At 41.8% G+C, this 13,764-nt stretch overlaps 1 protein-coding gene across 4 annotated transcripts; it reads left to right on the top strand.

Moving 5' to 3' along the window:
* The first annotated feature begins 2,843 nt into the window (after positions 1–2,843).
* LOC139418538 (histone acetyltransferase KAT5-like) lies at positions 2,844–13,536 on the top strand. Of its 4 annotated transcripts, none has more exons than XM_071168084.1 (15): positions 2,844–3,066; positions 5,153–5,219; positions 5,607–5,675; positions 5,843–6,105; positions 8,237–8,305; positions 8,692–8,874; positions 8,986–9,066; positions 9,823–9,888; positions 10,143–10,391; positions 10,535–10,624; positions 10,722–10,862; positions 11,023–11,116; positions 11,941–12,100; positions 12,197–12,278; positions 12,397–13,536. In XM_071168084.1, the coding sequence occupies exons 4-15, from the start codon at positions 5,887–5,889 to the stop codon at positions 12,529–12,531; spliced, it is 1,569 nt and encodes a 522-aa protein (XP_071024185.1). In that variant the 5' UTR covers positions 2,844–3,066; positions 5,153–5,219; positions 5,607–5,675; positions 5,843–5,886; the 3' UTR covers positions 12,532–13,536. The 4 variants fall into 4 exon arrangements, with proteins under 4 accessions (XP_071024185.1, XP_071024182.1, XP_071024184.1 ...); XM_071168081.1 differs by lacking the exon at positions 2,844–3,066 and adding an exon at positions 4,993–5,045; XM_071168083.1 differs by lacking the exon at positions 2,844–3,066 and adding an exon at positions 5,013–5,045 and having other exon boundaries at positions 5,843–5,979.
* The last annotated feature ends 228 nt before the right edge of the window (positions 13,537–13,764 follow it).

Genomic DNA, 13,764 nt, shown 5'->3' on the forward strand with positions numbered 1-13,764 from the left:
GTTGGGGAGTTGCAGCGATGACACAAGATCCTAATTGGATATGACGAAATTGGAGAGAAAAAGGTGGTAAAAAAAGAAAGTTAAAAAAGAAAAGTTGTGGGTTGTCAGTAGAATGGCCTTAGTGAAGAGCTCAGTGACTTTCAACGTGGCACCGTCATAGGATGCCACCTTTCCAACAAGTCAGTTCGTCAAATTCCTGCTCTGCTAGAGCTGCCCCGGTCAACTGTAAGTGCTGTTATTGTGAAGTGGAAACGTCTAGGAGCAACAACGGCTCAGCCGCGAAGTGGTAAGCCACACAAGCTCACAGAACGGGACCGCCGAGTGCTGAAGCGCTTAGCGTATAAAAATCATCTGTCCTCGGTTCCAAACTGTCGGTTCCAAACCGAGTTCCAAACTGTCTCTAGAAGCAACGTCAGCACAATAACTGTTCGTCAGAAACTTCATGAAATGGGGTTCCATGGCCGAGCAGCCGCACACAAGCCTAAGGTCACAATGCGCAACTCCAAGCATCGGCTGGAGTGGTGTAAAGCTCGCCGCCATTGGTCTCCGGAGCACGTTCTCTGGAGTGATGAATCACGTTTCACCATCTGGCAGTCCGACAGACTGGTTTGGCGGATGCCAGGAGAACGCTACCTGCCCGAATGAATAGTGCCAACTGTAAAGTTTAGTGGAGGAGGAATAATGGTCTGGGGCTGTTTTTCATTATTCAGGCTAGGCCCCTTATTTCTAGTGAAGAGACACATTAACACTACAGCATATAATGGCATTCTAGATGATTCTGTGCTTCCAACTTTGTGGCAACAGTTTAGGGAAGGCCCTTTCCTGTTTTAGCATGACAATACTCCCCTGCACAAAGCGAGGTCCATACAGAAATGGTTTGTCGAGATCAGTGTGGAAGAACTTCACTGGCCTGCACAGAGCCATGACCACAACCCATCGAACACCTTTGGATTGAATTGGAACGCCAACTGCGAGCCAGGCCTAATCGCCCAACATCAGTGCCCGATCTCACTAATGCTCCCCACAGCAATGTTCCAACATCTAGTGGAAAGCCATCCCAGAAGAGTGAAGGCTGTAATAGCAGCAAATGGGAGACCAACTCCATTTTTAATGCCCATGATTTTCGACATGCAGGTGTCTACACCTGCATTGCTTGCTGTTTGGGGTTTTCGGCTGGGTTTCTGTACAGCACTTTGAGATATAAGCTGATCAAAGAAGGGCTAATAAGTTGATTGGATTTGATCCACATACTTTTCGTAATGTAGTGTACTTTTGTGTGTCATCTGCATAAATATTAAAGTTTCATCCAGATCTTCAGATTAGTATACCAAGTGCTAGCATGTATATAGAGAACAAGAGTGGCCCCCAGAACAGAGCCCTGTGGAACCCCTTGAGTGACTGTGGCAGGGTTGGATTTATAATTACCAAGAGTCACAAATTCTTGTCTGTCAGTCTCTGTGCCAGAGAATCCAAGCAAGTTCTTAAGTCTGCTGATGAGAATCTCATGATTCGGTGTGTCAAATGCTGCTGTCATGCCCAGAAGTAAAAGGATACTAGTGTCTCCATCAGCTGCCATCAACAAGCTATTTGTTACTTTTACCAGGGCTGTCTTTGTTCTCTGCCATGCACAGAAGCCGGACTAGAAGGGTTCATGCAGATTGTTGGTTGAAAGGTAGTTATGTAGCTGTATTGAGACCACACATACAAAGACCTTTCATAGAAATGGCAAGTTGGAAATTGGTATGTAATTGCTTAGGGTGTTGGGGTCCAGTCCAGGTTTTGTTCAATGTTAGCATAAGGGAGGCAGTTTTCTGAGAAGAATGAGGCTGGATTTTATGATTGCTGATAGAATAGGGACAGGGGCAGATAGTTTAACTCATAGTTTGGACAATTTCAGAGACAGATGTTGGGGTTGTCAATTAGAATTTGTTTAAACTGCAGCTGGGAGGCTCAGTCTGAAGCAGAGGGGCAGGTCCTAAGCAAGGTGTAGTTTGTACAGTGCAGTAGATGTCCTTGATTTTGTATTGGGGAAATTAAATAAAACTGTTGCATTGCTCAATGGAGGGGGTAAAGGATCTGGGGTTTTAACTAATTTCTTTACAACAAAAATCTGGGTTTCCCCTCACCATTTGCAATGAGATATGTATATTATGACTTGTGTACAGTGTTCAGTGTCTCTGTGTGTGTACATTTGACGATATGCCAGGGCCTGGCCCAACTAATTATGACTTAAATGTTTATCTGAAGACCATTAAACGGATACTTCAGGATTTTGGCAATGAAGCCCTTTATCTACTTCCCAGAGTCACTCGTGGATACCATTTTTATGCTTCTGCGTGCAGTTTGAAGGAAGTTGCTAACTAGCATAAGAGCAATTGCAAACTAGCGTTAGCACAATGACTGGAAATCTATGGTAACTGCTAGCATGGTAGTAGCTATATACCATATACTTCTAGTAATTGTGCTAACGCTAGTTAGCATTGGCTCGAAAACTACCTCTAACTTCCTTCATACTGGATGCCGAGATACATTTTGATCCATGAGTTTATAGGACTCTGGTGATGTAGAGAAAGGGCTTCATTGCCAAAATCCTCTATTCTTTATTCCAGGTGGCCATCGAGTTCAATGGCAATGTGAACATTGCCTTCAGCTGTGTGACTGCTACCTGCAAGATTGTGCATGAGTACATTGGGGTCTACATCTTCATTGCCACACGCACCAGAGAGCAGACAGAGGTGTTGAACCAGGAGCTCTTTTACAAGCTGACTGGTGGCCATGAAGCCCTCTAAATATCCATGAGATGAAGCTCTGGAACTCTCTTTATGGTTTCATCATACTGTCATAGACAGCTAGCTGGTGTGTCAATTTAAGTAACACAGACAGCTTGCGGGTGCGTCAATCTGTGTCAATCTAAGTAACATAATAAAAAAAAAACATCAAAATCCTTCAGTTTAAGCTACAGATATCAGTTTTGCGTGGGCTGCATCTCAATCCACCTCGGCCTCCTATGTCAGCCTTCCTCATCTGCGGTGGAAGGTGGCCGTGTTTCACTGGACTCGTCTGAAGGTAAGCCATACAGACAAATGGAGGTAGTTTTGTGTTAAATATGTGTTTAAAAAATATATATATACAGTATATATATTTCCTGAGCATTCACAAATGTAGGAAAGACATTTCAAAAATGTATTCCTTATGATAAAATGTTTTACGGTCTATTTTGCCATTTATGTATGTGTTACTCAATGCGTTTCTATGGGCTAAACCAAATTCAATATTTAATCAAATAATTTAGTAATATTATTTTTGGAAACCTACCTTTTTGGATACCCCCCTCCCTCTACAGCTCAGACTTTTAGAGGTTAAACACTTTGATGCTGGTTTTGCTGGTGGCCAGTTTAAGCTGGTACGCTGCAGCATCACCAGCATACCAGCATCAAAGTGTCTAAAACACAATGTAGGCTTGTCACCAGCAAAACCAGCACATGTTAGTTACCCAGCCTGGCCTCATAGACTAGATGTAACAAAGTAAATGAAAATCCAGGACATTCAAATGAGTATGATATGTTACGTTTGATTTGTTACATAAGACAGAAGGTTACTTACGTGAAAGTCTACCAACCCAAAGGTTGCGTGTTTGAATCTCATCACGGACAACTTTAGCATTTTAGCTAATTAGTAAAAATACCAGCTTATCCAGCTAGTCGACCAGCCTAACCAGTCTATCACCCAAAGGTTGTGTGTTCAAATATCATCACGGACAACTTTAACATTTGAGCTAATTAGCAACTTTGCAACCAATGTTCCCTCTAAACTGCGCGCATGTCAGGACTGCCATGCAAAATAAATATCAGCCTGCGCAGAGAATCACAAGAACTTCACTCAGCTTTCTAGAGTTTTCCCACTATCAATGTTTCCCTTTACTGTAGCAACTGTGATCGAATCAACACAATATTAGCCACTTTCAATGCAACATACCGAAACAAAACCAACTATGCAAGACTTAGTATGCACAACTAACTATGCAAGAACATTTGTGGTAAGCACAGCGCATTGGAATAGGATTCTATTGCATTGACAGGCGCAACTCAGGCCTATACTCTACACGGACTAATGCGCTATGACCAATCAGAGCTGCAGTAGGCTTATATGCAAATAGACCATTGCCCAATATGGATTTGTGCCATTCACTGGACTGTCTTACAGCATGAGCGGGCGCGATTATTACGAGTTTGTTTTGAGATCAAAGCGAAGGCTGCATGTAGCCACATGCACATTTGTTAATATTCTTTGCTAGTTAGTGAATTATTAGCCCACTTACGAACTTCTACAGATGCTCCATTGAGAGCATCCTGTCGTGCTGTATCACAGCCTGGTATGGCAATTCTACCGTCCACAACCGCAGAGGGGGGTACGGTCTGCCCAACTCATCATTGGGGGCACACTGACTGCCTGCCAGGACATCTACAGCACCTGCTATCACAGGAAGGCCAAGAAGGTCATCAAAGACCTCAGCCACCCAAGCCACGGCCTTTTCACCCCGCTTCCATCCAGCAATGTCAGAGTCTGTAATATATATTATTCCGGACTCTGACATCTGACATTGCTCGTTCTGATATTTCTTATTTTTACTTTTTGGATTATGTGCGTATTGCTAAGAATTATTACTGCACTGTTAGAGATAGAAACGCAAGCATTTCTCTGCACCTGCGATAACATCTGCAAATCTGTGTATGTGACCAATAAACTTTGTTTTAACTATGCATACTGCCTAAATGCCTAAAAGAAAGGTTTCTATTTGTGTTAAGGACTCACTGCTTTATTTATTCGTTTAAGTTTAAGACTGGGGACATGGTTCTTGTGATTATGTACATGTAGCCAGTACTTTTAGTAGTCTTCCAATGATAGTGAAACGACCCGCATCAATGCTGCGTAAACAATTGACTCCCTCGAACATACCCATAACCATTGAGCAGGCCATTTTCCCATAACTACTTGCGCGCTTCTACATTGTACGTTCGCAGATGACCAAAATGGCGGATTCGTCGGTGGGTACTCGATAGTCCCAAGTCATTATACAACTACAACGTTTTTATCCAGATGTGTTCCCTCAACTTTCGTGAATATATATTTTCAATATATTATCTTTCGACAGGTCGATGTTGTCGAGGGCTGTAGGCTCCCTGTTCTCCGAAAAAATCAGGAAAACGAAGATGAGTGGCGTGAGTATCGTCCTCTTGGCTACCACTAGGGTAACTGGCGAAAAGGTTAATAGCTGCTTAATAAAACAACTGGCATGACTGAATGTTTGAAAACACAGGCGGCTAGTTACGGTCGTGGCACATAGTAAACAAAGGCACTGGTGACGTTTAATGGAGATTTCAATTGTTTACTAATTGTCTATCAGTTACGAAAACATTAACGTTAGCTAGATAAGTATTTAGATTCTGTAGCTATGCTGAAGTTAGTTACATTTAACGTAACGGTGTTTTGTAGACAAAAACTTTGCTAGCTAGCTTCGTAGCCAATGTATAAATTCAGATAGCGAAGAGACCCACAGATTGGATAGGTTTCTAGATCTGTCATGTCGTGTGATGTTTTCCTTGCAGCCTTGGCTGAAATTCTCAGTGTGAAAGAGATCCCTGGGAGAAAACTCTACTATGTCCACTATATTGACTGTGAGTAGCCTATACTTCGTCATGGCAATGTTGGAGTTATACACTCACATTTACATCAGTGATATTGACAGAAGAAGCAGATATGGGTAAATGTCAAGTTGGCAAACATTTGACTAGAGATCAACTCAGGTGTGTGTATATGTGTTTGTGCCTCTGCTTGTTTAAAGTCAACAAGCGTCTGGATGAGTGGGTTACGCCGGACAGGCTTGACATGAAGAAGCTCCAGTTCCCTAAGAAGGAAGCTAAAACGCCCACTAAGAACGGGCTTCCGGGGTCGCGGCCCAGCTCCCCGGAGAGCGAAGTGGTAAGAGTGGCCGGAGCTGGCCCCCAACATACCCCCAGCAGGCCCCCACAGCCACAAGCCCAGCAGAAGTCTATACCCACCAAAACTTCTCTACCAGACTTTCAAGTGTTGCAACAACAAGCTCAGGTTTGGTAGTAGTGTCTTAAGCCCAGTCCTGGCAATTGTACCCTGTTTGCTTGCTATCTACATTATAACCAATGTTCTTTTCCTGCAGTCGTGGTTCAGTGATACTTAATGCTGAGATGTTGGAACGCTGTTTTTGTTAACATATGGGTTGTAGAGTAGTTGTTTATCACCACCATTTGGTCTGCAGTCTTCTGGAGCTATGATGTTTTAGTTAAATTAGACCAATGAACATGATGAAATGATAGACCTTGCAATTTGTGCTTCATGAATAATTTCAAAGATCTGTGAAATGCTACTTCCAGTAGCTTAATTCAAGATTTCTGTGAAATAACGTTTCTCTGGTCTTGCCTCTGTGATGAGAGACAGAATTGTCAAAATAGGGGTGTTGTATTTCTTCTGTTGGATGATATACAAATGTATTTACATATGTTTTAGCCTAAGGCCAGACAAAATTGATTCACTGTTTAACGGATTTTCCCCTCAGAAAAGTGTGGCGGGCAAGCAACAAAACAAAACAATTGTTAAGGTGATAATGAATAACAGTACTTTACCACATTGTGGTAGTCTAACAAATTCCAGAGTGGTTAACAATAAATCATTGTAATAAAATTAAAATGTTGATGCATAATAATGAGTTCATTACCTGAATGCATCTCTATAGCCTATAGGTGTTATCAAAATATTCATACAAATATGATTAGGCCTCTCATAGACTAGGCCTTGTAGAAAGAGGGTCAATCAAGTTAGGTCTGCCAAATGAATGTAGCATTGGAAATGTATACATAAATCCAGCTATAGAGTATAACCTATCATCAAAGAAAATGTTGTTTATAACATGCACAATTGGAAGCATCAATCTATATAGATCAAGCGTGAATAAATTTGAGCCCAGTAACTTCTCACCGCATCCTCCTTCAATTGTCTCGTCTGGTGGCCACGAAAAGCCCCCACCTGCTGATTTGTGTGCGTGCCACTGGCGATGTACTTTACTGGACATGCTAGCTGTTCTTGGCGGTGCATCATCACTTCAAACGCATTCCGTCGCGATATTATCGGTTGGCCTGCGTCTTTGCTGATGAATGCCCTAATCTCTGGCCAGCCAATTGGTTAAATTACATTGTTTCATCTATTAATCGCTTCCAATAGATCTGAAAATGATGCAATAACCATGGATTTAATTGACTGTTTGTTTATAATGAGGGACGTCCCACGTTTAACCTGGACACATAAGTAGTAGGACTTTGCGCTGACTTCCGTCATGAGAGAGAAATGAAACATCTGCACGTTGCCTGCAGGTGCCAGCGTGTGTTTCACTGTCCAATCCGAGGCTCAAAACATGATCTGAGGCTGTTTGGTCTCTTGGGCATCAACTTGGGAAAGCCTCAAGGGAGAACGGACAGTGCATTATAAACAAAGTGCCGCATACAGTTGAAGTCAGAAGTTTACATACACTTAGGTTGGAGTCATTAGTTTTCAACCACTCCACTAATTTCTTGTTAACAAACTATAGTTTTGGCAAGGTTAGGACATCTACTTTGTGCATGACACAAGTAATTTTTCCAACAATTGTTTACAGTCAGATTATTTAACTTATAATTCACTGTATCACAATTCCAGTGGGTCAGAAGTTTACATGCACTAAGTTGACTGTGCCTTTAAACAGCTTGGAAAATTCCAGAAAATAATGTCATGGCTTTAGAAGCTTCTGATAAGCTAATTGACATAATTTGAGTCAATTGGAGGTGTACCTGTGGATATATTTCAAGGCCTACCTTCAAACTCAGTGCCTCTTTGCTTATTATTTTTCTATTTTGGGGGGGTGGAGAAAAGTGAGGCGGGGCATCCGTTGAACAGTAATTCAACTTTGTCCGGCCTAAGTTTATTATGAAACATAAACAGGTTTGTATTGTCTTGACCTTTTTATTAGGTCATTCTATTTTTAAATCATGCTCAGTCTCTATGCAAAACATATGTTTTTGTTTTGATCTACTCAAGTATATGCTATCTTGACTGGGTTATTGATTAGGCTTTTATTACAATGTTCAATGAATAACATAAGTTGAAGTGAAAATACAGCGCATTGTTTGAGTGTGACTGTCAGTTAATCCCCTTTCTTTCTGTTCAAATTCAGAGGAAGAGTCTAGACCTCAACCTTCAAACTGCCACAGCTCCTTCCAGAGGCAAAACTCTCCCCACGCCGGTACAGCATCAATTTACCCATTCTACACAGCCATGATTAAGACCTGTTTGGTCCACAAAGTCAGAATGGGTTCATAGCTACACTTGAATAGTAACGACAACAAACACATTTATGTAAGAACTCCTACAGTTGTATAATTGTAAAATCAAGGAGAAACATCTTAAAGTAGATGATTTCCAAGTAAGTGATATTGATAACTGTGTGGGGGGGTTTGTCCCGGACCTAGTATATGACTGTTTGGTAATGTAAAATATAGCTAGAACACCTGTTATGTCTGTGGTGTGGTTGGGATTTGAAATCCCATCAACATAATCTTTAAATATTCATTATTTTCAGTTGCTCCAGAGCTTTTTCTCATGTCTGCCCATGTCTCATCTCTCATACAGAAGAGGAAAGCAGAGTCTGTGTCCCTGGCAACACAAGTGTCCCCGGCAACCCCCGTGCCATCCTTGCCAGGTTTGGCTGAAGCCTCCCAGGCATCTGTTTACCCTGCTGTAAGGGACACCAACACCTTCAACCTCAAATCCAACGCCCGCGATGACCATGAGCAGCTTACCTCTCTCACCACGGTAAACCAACATTTGATAACTTTGCGTTCCAGTAATGATCAATCGCTAGTCTCCCACTATTACTCTGTTGGTGTTTGGTTTCTTATCTCCCCCCTTTTCAAATGATCCCAGAATGGTACTGCCCGTCGCCCCATGCCCAATCAGCCAGGCAGGAAGAGGAAGCAGCCTCCCAACTGCGGGGGAACCGATGAGGTATGGAACACTTTAGGGATTATGGGAATTGCTTCTTTAACCAAGTCATTATTTGCCCTCATTTCAACTGTAGACCTCCGTATCTGCTCCCATCAGTCACATTTGTAGAGTAACACACTTTAGCAACATACTGGCATAAACAAGTCATTCTTCTGTTTTCAGACATTACGTCAGCATCCTTTTAGCTTGAATAGGTCAAAAAGAAAACAGATTTTAATACAGGACAAACTTCTTATGGATGTCACTAATACCCAGTTAGCGATAGAGCCCTTACTATGCTAGACTAGAATGAGCCGGGATACTAGATTAGCGTTGACTAACAGGATCGTACTTTCCTAGTCCTATACGTTTACCTTTCATGGTTATATGCTTTCAGTTAGACAGTAATCTGAGCAAGCCGAGTCAATTCAATGTTGGTATCAGCACAAGCACATTTTCAACAATGTTACTTGCAGCATTGTAGCTAGTGATGGTGTGAGAAGGCGGAACTGCATTTTACATAATTATGTGTGAATTCTGGAATTATTGACCATTGTGAATTATTGCCTTCCCCTTTCTGTTTTAATGTTAAGATATCCCTCCCAAATTAACAAGGAAATAAAGAACAGGTCAATATAATATATGCAGAAATATCCCTGGTGACCTTTAACTCCTGAATCTTCCCACATTGATAAAATTAGTATAAACAATAATAATTTTCCTTCCCTTTCTAAATCAGTGTCCAAAAGCCCTCGTCCGCTTGTGTTTTTCTGCTAGATAATAAAGGTTTTCCAGTATAACAACAGCCCTCGATGTGCCAATGTCTATCTGCAGCCAGGAGAGGTCCGTCTCATTTCCTTCTCATTGCCTGTTGGCCTGTCTCTTTGTTTATGGAATTATTTTAAAGGTTATGGCCTTCAATCAGACCTTTGGTATCTCATGTGAGAGCTTTGTAAGGAATGCTCCCTATTTTTAATCAGTTATTTCATCTTTATTAGTTCCCTTTTATTTTGACAAGATTCTAAGCGATGTATCAGACAATGTAATAATATCGTTCTCTTCCTTTCCGCTGCTCCCTTCCTACCATCTTGCATCAGGACTCGCAGGACAGCTCTGATGGCATCCCCTCCACCCCTCGCATGACTGGCAGTCTGGTGTCGGACCGTAGCCATGACGACATTGTCACGCGTATGAAGAACATTGACTGCATTGAACTGGGCCGCCACAGGCTGAAGCCCTGGTACTTCTCGCCCTACCCACAGGAACTGACCACATTGCCTATTCTCTACCTCTGTGAGTTCTGCTTGAAGTACCTCAAGAGCCTCAAGTGTCTGCAGAGGCATCTGGTGAGATACTAGATTGGAATATCTCAATGAAATGTATGTAACACCAATACAAGAGCCAGAGGGGAGAGGGTTGCTGTGCAGTCGTAGTATTGCGTTTGAACTGCAGAACATGTTGTCACATATTATTGTCCTCTCTCATTCAGACCAAGTGTAATCTTCGGCATCCACCTGGCAATGAGATCTACCGCAAGGGCACCATCTCCTTTTTTGAAATAGATGGCAGAAAAAACAAAGTGAGTAATGTCCATGATCCTCCCTGCTGCCTGGTCACACCTCATCACTGTAATGAGTTTCTCGCTTAACAACTCTTGTTTCTTCCATGTTTGCCAGACATACTCTCAGAACCTGTGTTTACTGGCCAAGTGTTTCCTGGACCACAAGACGCTGTACTATGACACAGACCCCTTCCTCTTCTACGTCATGACAGAGTACGACTCCAAGGGCTTCCACATAGTGGGCTACTTCTCCAAGGTACATGAAAGGCTTCTTATCACCTGCACCTTGCAGTTAAACCCGTTGCTCATGAAGATCAGCAATAATACTGTGTAATACTTGACATTACAACCAAACCCTTAGACATGTTGAAAATGTAGCCGACTTAGTCTTTTCTTCTTTTTTTTTCTGTGCACAGGAGAAAGAGTCAACGGAAGATTACAACGTGGCCTGTATCCTCACCTTACCTCCCTACCAGCGGAGAGGCTACGGCAAATTGCTCATTGAGTTCAGTAAGTGAACCAGAAAGAAGTTACTGACTTTAAACCGTGGATTTTAATAATAATTTTGGATCTAGGGCGTACAAACCCACTGGCTCCAGGTCATCTATAAGTCTTTGCTAGGTAAAGCCTCGCCTTATCTCAGCTCACTGGTCACCATAGCAACAACCACCCGTAGCATGCACTCCAGCAGGTATATTGCACTTGTCATCCCCAAAGCCAAAACTTCCTTTGGCCGCCTTTCCTTCCAGTTCTCTGCTGCCAATGACTGGAACAAATAGCAAAAATCTCTGAAGCTGGAGACTTATATCTCCCTCTCTAACTTTAAGCATCAGCTTATTGATCACTGTACCTGTACACAGCCAATCTGTAATAGCACACCCAACTACCTCATCCCCATATTATTACACCCTCATGTTCTTTTGCACCCCATAATCTCTACTTGCACATCAACATCTGCATATCTATCACTACAGTATTAATGCTACATTTGAATTATTTTCGCCTCTAGGGCCTATTTATTGCCTACCTCCCTACTCGTCTACATTTGCACACACTGTACATAGATTTTTCTATTTTTCTTTTCTTTTGTGTTATTGACTGTGCGTTTGTTTATGTGTAACTCTGTGTTGTTTTTGTCACACTGCTTTGCTTTATCTTGGCCAGGTCGCAGTTGTAAATGAGAACTTGTTCTCAACTGGCCTACCTGGTTAAATAAAGGTGAAATAAACATTTTAAATCAAACAGTCTACACAGTGTTCTACCTGTGTGGGAGTGTGTTGAAATGTGGCCATTCAGTATGCCATAACTGAAGGTGTTCGTCTTTTGGTCATCAGGTTATGAGCTGTCTAAGGTAGAGGGGAAGACGGGCACACCAGAGAAGCCTCTGTCTGACCTGGGGCTGCTCTCCTACCGCTCCTACTGGTCCCAGACCATCCTGGAGATACTCATGGACCTCAAGCCTGACAACGGGGAGCGGCCGCAGATCACCATCAAGTACGCCTCTGTCCTGTTCTCCCAGCTTGTTCTCTCTTACAGCTCAATCTGCTGTTATTTCTGTAACCTAATATCATGCATCTTGTGTATTTCCAGTGACATCAGCGAGATCACCAGTGTGAAGAAAGAGGATGTCATATCTACACTTCAGTACCTTAACCTAATTAACTACTATAAGGTGAGAAATACTAGTGCAGGGAACAGCACTTCACTTTTTATTTTTATTTTTTATTTTTTAATGAAAGGGCAATCTTGATCAGCATATTTGAACCTCTTCTCTCCCTGTGGCTTCTCAGGGCCAGTATATCCTGACTCTTTCGGAGGACATAGTGGAGGGGCATGAGAGGGCAATGCAGAAGCGTCACCTGCGCATTGACTCCAAATGCCTTCACTTCACCCCCAAGGACTGGAGCAAGAGGGGCAAGTGGTAGGACCCTATCTGGTTCTCCTGGTCTCTCTTTCTCTTTTACCGCATACTTTCCTGAAGCACTCCGGGTGAAGAGCACCACGCAGGTCTCCCCAGAGAGGATCAAAGATTTAAAAATGAACAAGAACTGTGTTTATATACAGCATCATTTTTTTGAATCATGTCCATCCTCCTATTGCCCTCACCAGATTCTCTGTCATTAGCAACAGTAGATCCATTTGCTTAGTCTCAGTTGTAGGAATTGTCATCTATTAATGTTGGATAGATGACTCCTACCGTCTGTTTCTTTGCCCTCCTGGCATTTGTTTTACTCCGCTTTCAACACTCTTGGACTAGTCAGTAATTAGTTAGTTATTTTTCACCTACATAAGCACATAATACTATTATTGTTTTGGATGTGATCTTGAATAATGACTGCACATATCCACAGTCTCATTGATCCAACGCACTATGAGAATTACAGATCTAACCCCTAACTGCTTGTGACCAGTAGTAATTGTATATACTGTGATATACTGTTTTATAAAGGATTTTTTTTAAGGTGTGATGCATTTCTGTATGTTAAAAGAGATGTGCGGGGATGCTCAGTACAGAAAATAAGCCATGTTGAACTCTTACAAGAATGTATATTTGGATACCTCTACAGTTGTTTGTCCTTTAAAAAAATGGAATGTAAACTTAACACGTTTGGCACAATAGCGTGTCATTTAATTTAATGAGACTATTTACTGTACATTTGTGTGTGTTCATTTGTAACAAGTGATTCATACTTTATTGTGTTCAATGGTTAGACAGCTATTCTATTTCCCTTCATATTTAAGTGTAAATTCTACATGGAGTCATCTTCTCTTTGTAAGTAGTTTAGAGTTAAGGAATGGGTGAATCAAATTGTTGAATTAGATGTTTGGCTATATATTGAAAAAGACTAAATCTGACCATCAGATGGGATTTGATATAAGAGCCTTACAGAGAGATGGCTTTACACATCTAATAAACCAGGACACTTTTACTGTGTTTCATGGCTTTAAAGAGTTCTCAAAGGATAAAATCTGACTGAGTTGTCATCACTCACATGGAGAAATATGTTGTTTTTTAAAGTTTCGTCCATGTCATTCCCCTGAATGTCCTCATTTGACTGAAAAGGAGGTCAAAACAACATAGTTTAGGAACTGAATCAAAGATCTATTCCTGGGCTGTTTAGACATTCTTAGGCAGCAGACACGTACATTTATATGGA

The sequence above is a fragment of the Oncorhynchus clarkii genome, chromosome 10 (assembly GCF_045791955.1).
Source record: "Oncorhynchus clarkii lewisi isolate Uvic-CL-2024 chromosome 10, UVic_Ocla_1.0, whole genome shotgun sequence".
Lineage (NCBI taxonomy): Eukaryota > Metazoa > Chordata > Actinopteri > Salmoniformes > Salmonidae > Oncorhynchus > Oncorhynchus clarkii.